Here is a 10,000-nt window from a genome sequence, read left to right as displayed (position 1 = left end):
GTGTTTTTCCACCACACATCACAGAAAAGAAAAAAAACAACAACAACAACAACTGGCCCAAACAGGATATATTGGTACTTGTGGTACTAGTTCATTTTACACCGAGTACACCAAATTCAGAGCACGCATTAACGGTTACAACGGCGCTGTCGTCAAGATCGACTTTGTACTCCGATATTCGATTTTTTTTTTTTTGAAACACTGTAACCATAACAACGTGCTCACAACGGTGCTTGAAAGTTTGTGAACCCTTTAGAATACGCTATGTGTGTGTGTAAATATGACCAATGAAATCGTAATACTAATGCATGAGACATCGAGTTGGAGTAGTATATATCTATATATCTTAATTGTCACACATTCAAAAAATACACTGCGGTGGAATGCATGTCATGGCCTGAAAGCTTTCTAAATGTGTGTATGATTTATCCGCGCTTTCGCACGGCCCCTATGTGACAGGCGTGATATGGATCATGGCTGCTGGTGACGTATTATACACGTCTCTATCAAAGAGGCCAGCGGTCGCAGTGGGCACAATCGGGAGTCTAGTTTCATTATTGTTAACGCAACCTGCCCCCGCCTTTTCCTCTCAGGGGAATCCCCAAGGCCATCGTTACATTATGAGCTCCAGTTATGAGAGATGGAGTTGATTAAACGCAAACTGTAGATGTCAGGAGGACAACCCGGCCGACGAGACAAAATGGCCGACGGAGCCAATAATACGGTCTCGGAAGAGGTCGGACAGATGAGTACGAGCACTGCCAGACATTCACAAGACAGCTAGAGTTTGAATAAAGTGAAGGTTTTTTTTCTTTTTTTAATAAATCCTACAATGGTGTAAAAAAATAAATAAATCAGTGTGTGTTTTACCGGTTCAATGATCCTGGTCTGACATATATTAGATGGCTAGTTAGAGTTCTCTGGGACAACTTTCCTACATTAGTTTGCTAACTAGTTACCATCCATCCATCCATCTTCTATACGCTTTATCCTTTTCAGGGTCACGGGGAACCTGGAGCCTATCCCAGGGAGCATGGGGTACAAGGCGGGGTACACCCTGGACAGGGTGCCAATCCATCACAGGGCACAATCACATACACACTCACACACCCATTCATACACTACGGACACTTTGGACACGCCGATCAGCCTACCATGCATGTCTTTGGACTGGAGGAGGAAACCGGAGTACCCAGAGGAAACCCCCGCAGCACGGGGAGAACATGCGAACTCCGCACACACAGTGCAGCGACGGGATTCGAACCCCCGACCCTGGAGGCGTGAGGCGAACGTGCTGACGAATAAAATGTCTGCTTTTAACATGTGATAATAAAAAAAGTCAATTTCCCCCAGCAGTATGTTCACGTCAGGATTTGCGCAGACTCGCGACTGACCGCGTTATACTGAAACTCAGAAACTTTGAAGGAATGCTTTCATTTTCCGCACAGGTCTTTTCTACACAGGGTATAACACGACGGCGTAGAACGAATCGAGCGCTGCTGGGAATCGGCCAGATTCCAGTCTTTAATGAGTCCAACAGACGACGGAAACCTTTACACAAAGATTCCCTTTAGAAAGAGGTTTTCAGCAGGGATTCGAACTCTGGCGAATGCACGTACGTTTTGGTCAACCCCGATTCAAACTCCAACCAAGCAGAGCGTTTATCGCAATTTAACAGCCGGTGATGTAGGAAATAACACACTTCCAGCTCATGCTGAGAAGCTGACGAGGGAGTGTTGAAATCAGTCGTTAAATGGGAACGGCGGTTTCTTCCAAATCGTACAGAGAGACATGACGCACTGGTCATTTTTCAGTTGTTCAGTCAGTACATGTCCAAAACGCCAATACACAACACATACACACACACACGCACACACACACACACACACACCACTGGGATAAATAGAAAAACTGCATTACATGATACAATGCCATCATTACAGTAATTATTAATAAATAACTTGAATTAAACAAACAAACAAATATTAATAACGGGCTTTTTTTTTTTTTTTTTTTTTTAGAGTTAGAATATATTAGAATATATTAAATATAATAACAGAACATTTTTTAAATACAATTTTTTTACTTTATTTTCCACCTCCATATGCGTTCACTCGTCTGGCGAGATTTGTTCGGATTTTTCACATCGTCTCTTACATCCCGATACACCACAATATCGCGCCGTGATCCTCCATCCTTGTTTTAAAGTTCTAATACGATAGATTTACGTACATCCGAGATCAAAAAACACTTTAACGTGCTCATCATTTAAACCGCAGCGTTACCTTTTCCCCCCAGTGTCACAAACGACTCGTTAAATGATTCGTTCGAAACGATTCGTTCTAAACTCCTCCTTTCAGAGAGCATACTCTGCTCTGATTGGTCAGACGTCCTAGTGTGTCGTGATCGGTCTACCGCCGTCAGCCGATGAAGACCGGAGGCGGGGCTTTTTGTTACAAACCTACGTAGGTTAGTACAGGAAGTAAAGTGTGGAATCACTGACGACTCGATTCAACTGTTCAGAATCGATTCTTTATTTTAGGAGTCGATAACTCCGTTTGTCGTCCGCTTTGATTTTTGAAACTTTTTACATGCACACACATCTACGTATATAACACACTACATGGAAGGGAATGTTTGAAAAACCATAATAGGTGCACGTTGAGATCTATTTTCAGGCCAGTCGCTTGCTTTGATTTTCCTTCTAAGCTCTCGGGGGTTGTGTAAGTTTCCCTCTGAGTTGTTTTTGCGCTTCAAGTGGCCACATCGAGCTTGTTTTTCCACCTCCCGCGCTCCTCGCACACAGAGCTGGCACTACAGCAAAACACGGTGACCTTTCAGAGGAAGACTGCCAAAATGTCAACATCTTGTTTTTTTAAAAACACATTTTTATTCACTTTCTCTTCGACTTCTTCGTTTTCCGCGAGCGCTCCCGGAAGGCCGCGATGACCTCCGTGCCTGTAAGCGAACCGCCTCGAGTGCTGCGAGAGTTGGGGAAATAAAGACCTCCTTCATTAACAGGCAAGGACACGAACGCTTGTGCAACCTCATTAGAAACCGCACGCCACGCCGGTACACTTTAACTCGCCGAATTTGTAATTAAAACGACGGATTAAAGACCGGCGGCCTCGTCTTTCCTGTCTCGTTTGTACGCCGTGTTGGAGATGAGGTCATGTGGGAAAGCTCGACGTGGCCTGCTTCTCACTTCAAACGAGAGAAAGAAGGAAGGAGAGATAAAAAAGATCAGAGAGAGGGAGAGAGAGGAAGCTTTCTGAACGCACAGATATCGTTTCTGAAAATAAAATCAGCCTGGTTTGTGTGACACACACACACACACCCACACACACACACACACACACACACACACACACACACACACACGCTCCCAGGCTATTTTCACATAATCTGCCCACAAAAAGTAAACACAGCCATGGCGTCATATAAAAACAGGAGTGTTTTTCTCGCATCCTTCCTCCACAATCACATTTATCTTGTCCTTTAAACACACACACACACACACACACACACACACACACACACACACACACACACACACACACACACACACAATGCCATGTGACGATTATCATGATCGTCCATCATTTTATATTGTTATTGTGAACAACCATGTCTGACAGAAGGTTTCCTGAGTAGATAGCAAGCCATAAAAACGACTGAAAGGCAAAAAGATATATAAAGGAAATCCACTGTACAGGAAGTAGAGTGGATTTCTTTTATATATTTATAAAATAAATATTTAGCTCGTCGTGTTACAGACGAACCATGGCGCTCGAGAAACTCCTCTTCTCCCGAAGACCGTTACAAAGCGCTGACACTGGAGACTCCTTCCATTCAACCCGTCTTAAAGAAACATACCCCTACGGAAAACCTTCAAGTGCACGCTATATACTTCCCTTCCTTATCGAATGAGCTGTTGCTATAGGAACAATAATACGGTATATCAGAACTACCGACACGTCACGTGACACTCTCTGAGCCAATCAGGAACGAGGTGGCACGTGGACGAGGTGTGATGTTTTTTTGTTTTTTTTGGCGATTTGTAACGAGCGTGTGAAAGGAGGCGCTTTCATATCGTGGAAATTGAGTAAAAAGTACTTGTTTGTAATCACACTCGGGTATATCGTGAAACGCTCTAGTTTTACAATATGATGAAGGTTAATGACCAGAACGCTCGGAGCGATGCTAATAAGCGAGGGCGGGACTGCTGAACTGTTTCTGCGCTCCTGTCCCCTCTGGCTACACCGAGCCCATAAACACATCATAAAACACGAAGAGCTGGACGTTCTCGTTCTCATTCAGCGCATTTGTTTGGCTACTCGTGGACGTTTTTGTTTTATGCACTAATCCCGTCATCGGGACACTCTGCTGGTTTCAAAAAAAAAAAAAAACTAAATCGCATTTCCAAAGGCTTTTTTTTTTTGGTTTTGTTTGTTTTTGTTTTGTTTTCATTGCGAGAACAGAATGCTTTGTACCGGTTTTTATCCCCTTCAATCTGTCCTGTCGTGTCATTTGACCCTGGTCAGGATGTTCTCCCAGCTTTTGGCACAGCTGACAGGCTTGCTGAGATCATTTACACGAGACGTATCGTGTAATCATTTTTAATATCCGTAATAACGTCTAATTCACTTGGGAAATTTTCCCTCTTGGGCGTATCGAACCTCTCCCTCGTGTGTCGTCGTTGGACAAGCATGCTGTGGGGCGGAGCCTCAGAGATCCACCTGGACTGCCGTTCTAGTCGCCAGTGTGACCCGGCACGACTCAAGCGTGCTTCCAAACACTCAGGCCAATGCATGTCTTTTTGGCAGACGGGGAATTCCAGGTGGATTACCTAAAAGTGAACTCCACCTGAGTGGAGCCTCATAAGTTTATTTAACACTACGCATTCCACGATTGTCCCAATGGTAATACAGTTAGAAGAGGAAATAAAGACTATTATGTGTGCCAAAGCACTTTGAAATGGACTATAATTCGGCTTATTTTAACACCGAAGTTAAGAAAGAAGCTAATTTTAGGCTTGGGTTAGCGGTTAGGATTTTGGCCTGCTAACTGGAAGGTCGTGAATTCAAATCCGAGCATGACCAATCTACCACAGCTGGGTGCTTGAGGGAGACCAGTAACCCTCAACTGCTCAGCTGCATCCTGTTTCTTTGGATAAACACGTCAACTGAATGAGCGAGTCGATGGAATATCTTGGAATTTCAGGCTTGAAATGGTAAGAAATGATATCAGGTTTGTTTGATAATAATCGCACGAGGAGAATAGTTGGTCTTTTTCCAATCTTCAACAGACGCACCTCAGATTTCTCTGCCTCAGATTCCTGTTCTTGGCTGACAGGAGAGGAACCCGATGTGGTCTTCTGCTGCTGTAGAACAGCTTCCTCGAGGTTCGGCGTGTTGTGCTTTCTGAGATGCGTTTTTTTCTGGTTATACCGAGTGCTTATTTGACTCACCGTATAGACGTCCAGTCTGGCGATTCTCCTCTGATCTGTCTCAGCGACGAGACCTTTCCGTCCAAGGCTCTGCCGCTCATCTTGCTGGATGATTTTTGTTTTTCGCACCGTTCTGAGTAAACTCTCGAGCAGTGCTCTCCAACCCTCTTCCTTGAGATCTAGCTTCCTGCAAGTTTCATCGCCAAACGAAATCGAACACAGCTGTTATGGTTGATCGAGAACTTCTTAAGGTCGACGATTAGATCAGGGGTGTCCGATCTTATCCGGGAAGTTCCGGTGTGGGGGCAGGTTTTCATTCCGACCGAGCCATTCCAACACCTGAGTCTATTGAAAGCCAAGATCAACTGAATAAACAGGTGGAATCGGGTGTGGCTCCTGCTTCATTGGAATGAAAACATGTACCCTCAACGGCCCTTTGTGGATAAGATTGGACACCCCTGGATTAGATGGTCAGGTGGGCACCATTATGGTTGGAGATAAAGTCTTCAGGAAGGTAGGTCTCCAGCCATGCCACGGTTAAAATCACTGAACTCACACGTTTCTCCATTCGGATGTTTGACGTGAAGATGAACTGAAACTCTTGACTTGTTTCTGTGTGAGTTTATGCACTGTCCTGCTCTCACATGATTGGCTGATTGGATCGCAACCTGCTCTGCTTAAACTGCTGCTACGGTGAACATCAAGTCTGAGGGTATTGCCCTTATGAACTTCATTATTTACTCTTAGTTCCTGGCTTCGAGTGCTGATTACCGATGTGTCAGTCTTCACCTCTGGGTTTTCCCCTGAAGAGAAGAAGAAATATCGCGGTGCTTAACGCCACGAGGGAATGGAGAGAGCCCGAATAACAACCTGTCCTCACACTGTCTCAGCAGGCCTGCTGGCGATGGGAGCTCTGTCTTTTCCGCTATTAAGCTAATAGGAAATCTGAGCATGCCAGATCATCGCCGATGTTTTTATTCCTTCACAGGTGTGGCGGAAAAAAAAGAAGACGCTTGGAACAGAGATGCAGAAATTTTATGCGTCATGGCTCCTCGGTCTCTTCCCTCAGGCCAGGCGTGCAGTGACAGCAGAGAAGATTCTCCTCCATTACGCTCGGCACGTCCACTGAAATAGCATGGGAATTGAATCACAAGTTTACGCCATGTCAGAACTACAGTAATTACTAGGTTGTGACTCGTACAACCATCCATGACTTTGTCAAACTTGACGTGACAGTTGACGTCACATTATAAACAAACACGACTGAAATGCGCCACAGCTACAGCGTACAGATGATGGAAAATTCCACCCTGAGCAACTTTCTTAGTTTAAACTACATGCTAAGATCTCTCAACATCTCTACCTAAAGACAGTAAAAAACGCAGCAGCACTTTAGTCCTTTAGCTCTTTCTCGTCCTTGTCTACACGCTAGGCTCAAATGGATCAGCTACAACTTTAATGCTAACAATGCAACCAATTCCATCGCATTCATCATCTCGTAGCTCGCTAACTAGCCGAGCTGAGGCCCTGCTGTAACTCGGAGCAAATGCATTTTATATCCCAACTGTACTCTGGGACTCTGAATCCAATGTTTTCACTGTCTCCACTACTTCTACGCTGGACCGCATACAACCTCTAGCAAGAAAAATACATCACCCAAATTAGCATCGATAAGGACATCACGTAAATATTTCAATATAATCTTATTTCACACCTTTCAAGCTGGAGTTTTCCTTTAATCGTCTTCTTTGTGACACAATACGCTGTACTTCCATATTAGACTGTAGGATTGACCTTTCTCTTAAAAAAACCCCCCAAACAAACAAACAACCAAACAACCAACCAACCAACCAAACAAACAAACAAACAAACAAACAAACAAACAAACAAAACAGTGAAAGATCCTAATGTTTATCTGAACACTTCTTGCTAGCCAAATTTGGGTTGATTGTTGAGTGCGTGTAAATATTCTGAGACCCCAGCCACGGTTCATTTTAGTCTCCTGAACAAAATGTTCATTACAGTACCTCCGAGTTGTTTACACATTATCATTACCATTATTTCATTATTGTGATCTGATCAAATAAATAAAATTAAAAAAAACAAACAATTATAAAAAATTAGCTCCCTGCTAGAGAGTCTATGTACAAAAGAAACTTACAGGTCTTGTGTGCCCCCTTGTGGTGGGCAAGAGTACAGTACAGTAAAACAATTTAAGAAGGGAAAGAAAATGTTGACATTTACAGAACGGATGATTAACAGTGACGTCATTATTATCTATATTCTCGGTAAAACAAAAAATGTGCCTAATAATAAAAAATATATATAAAACGATATAATGATAATCAGAGAAACTAGTCTTACAAATACCAGATGCAAATACATTATGATTTATTATTTATTTTTAATCATTTTGATGAATAAATATCATACTCACACCTGCAAAAAGAGCAAACATAAACCCTATTTTGATTTGTTTATATGTTTTTTCATCTGCGTCTGAAATACGCATCAAGATTAAAAGTTTGCACACAATTATCTAGAATGTCGATGGCGATCAGCCTATGACTGTTTGGACTTTGGGAGGAAACCGGAGTACCTCCAAAGCACAGGGAGAACATGCACACTCTGAGCACACAGCGCAGAGGCGGGGATCGAAACCTCAACCCCGGAGTTTCGAGGCAAACACACTGTGAACCCACACAAATGTAAATGTACATGTGCACCCGAGAGTTCCTCTGAGTTTTTTAAATTATTATTTTATTTTGTTTTTAAAGTGGAATTGTCTGCATTTCCTGTCCTCAAAGGAGAGACTTTTGATCTGTTTCACAAAAAATTGGGGGTTTTTAAAGACACCCCTGCTGCAAAAAAAAACCCCAATAGAAAATATCACAGAATTTATAATGGTTTCCACTACAAATACCATTACAAACCATCAGCTAACCGTTAAAACCACTACCATTATTGGTCCTTAATGGTACCCACTAGACATAACATGCCACCAATAGAAGGCAACACATTACCAGTAGAGACCCACTACACTTTATATTAAAACCAATACAACTCCCATTACAACCATTACGAATTCTATGAGGGTTCTGTTGTTTTTGTTGTTGTTGTTTTCCAGCTGGGACCGAGCTATCTCTTTATTTATCCATTTATTTATTTAATTGTTAGTTGTTTTGTGTGTGTTGTACCATTATTCGTTGTCAGTTTATGCTTGTATGATGCCTTATTTGAAAAAAAAAATCGTATATGAAACAAACATGGCGTCTGGTAACCGCCGCTTTGTTCGCGCACTTCCGCTTCCGGTTGCGTGCTGACGCGTTTCCGTGTTTGAGCTGACGCGGCGTTAAGAGTCGTTCCCATACTCACTGAGCGGCTACGTGTCAGTCCTCTTCCACCCGTCAGCAGACCCGCACACAGAGCCAGACGCAGCAGGAGCAGAAGTAATGGCACCGAAAGGAAGTAATAAGCAGCAGTCCGAGGAGGATTTACTTCTGCAGGACTTCAGCAGGAACCTTTCGGCTAAATCCACCGCACTGTTTTACGGAAACGCGCTCATCGTGTCCGCCATTCCCATCTGTGAGTGTGGAGCTCTGCATGCTACAGCACGGCTAGGATCGTTACTGCTAGTTTATTACACATAAATATATACACACACCAATAAACAACTCGGGGTCATGGTATCTGTTCTACTTGTATTATTTTTTATTTGTCAGGCTAGTTAGCAAAGTTCATTCAATTATAACAGTATACTCAGCGCGTGCATTGATCACTTCCTGTATTCCCTGTGCTCTACATATGGGGAATAATAATAATAATAATAATAATAATAATAATAATAATAGCATGCAGTGTAGAGTTACGCTAATCTGATCAAAGTGAAATCTGCTACACAGTTTGGTTGTGAAATTGATTTTCAGACTTAACCCTTAACCCATTCTTATTTTATTTATTATTTTTTTCCTTGCAATTAGTCAACTTTTTGGCTCGTATAATATATATATATATATATATATATATATATATATATATAAAGTGCCAAAATAACAGCTGACATCCGTATTTTAGGAGCATCTTTGGTCATGAGAAGTGTTTTGTTTTTTTTTTCTTTGTGTGTGTTTACTGTTCCTCAAAGTCTGATCATCTCGAATATCATCATGTCGTTTTGTCTCGGTCGCACAAAGTCGATAAAACCGTCCGTTGATACGAGTGTGATGCGCGATATTAGGACCGTATAATGTTCAAGGTGTGCTGAATGGTTATTTTTCTCCCCCCCCCCCCCCAATTTATCTCCTGACAGGGCTTTTCTGGAGGATCTGGCACATGGACCTGGTGCAGTCGGCGGTTCTGTACGCCGTCATGACTCTAGTCAGCACGTACCTGGTGGCATTCGCTTACAAGAATGTGAAATTCGTCCTCAAGCACAAGTATGAGCCTCGTCCGGTTTATCTTTAAGGATGAGACGTTAAACCGAGGTCCTGACTCTCTTTGGTCGTTACAAAACCTCCCACACTTCTTGTAAAGAGTCGGGGTATAACCACGGTG

The 10,000-nt window shown here is 42.8% G+C and overlaps 2 protein-coding genes across 4 annotated transcripts in view; one reads left to right on the top strand and one right to left on the bottom strand.

Annotated features, from left to right (window-relative positions):
• Positions 1 to 6,622, bottom strand: part of LOC128629562 (uncharacterized) — a 12,084-nt gene extending 5,462 nt beyond the window's left edge. Inside the window, exon 1 of one of the 3 annotated variants that reach the window (XR_008393940.1) lies at positions 5,471 to 6,622. Coding sequence is in view for 1 of the 3 variants with exons in the window: in XM_053678185.1 (XP_053534160.1) it covers positions 5,471 to 5,550 (80 nt within the window). In the remaining 2 variants the exon portion in view is untranslated. The remainder of the gene's footprint in view (positions 1 to 5,470) is intronic. The other 2 variants (XR_008393939.1, XM_053678185.1) reach the window with 2 other exon arrangements.
• Positions 6,623 to 8,901: 2,279 nt separating this feature from the next.
• Positions 8,902 to 10,000, top strand: part of ssr3 (signal sequence receptor, gamma) — a 4,254-nt gene continuing 3,155 nt past the window's right edge. Inside the window, 2 exon segments of the mRNA NM_001200390.2 lie at positions 8,902 to 9,034; positions 9,756 to 9,882. Of these exon segments, the coding sequence (NP_001187319.1) occupies positions 8,902 to 9,034; positions 9,756 to 9,882 (260 nt within the window).

The sequence above is a fragment of the Ictalurus punctatus genome, chromosome 4 (assembly GCF_001660625.3).
Source record: "Ictalurus punctatus breed USDA103 chromosome 4, Coco_2.0, whole genome shotgun sequence".
Taxonomy (NCBI): Eukaryota; Metazoa; Chordata; class Actinopteri; order Siluriformes; family Ictaluridae; genus Ictalurus; species Ictalurus punctatus.
Note: the sequence above shows the minus strand (reverse complement) of the source record. Positions and strands in the feature narration are given on the sequence as shown.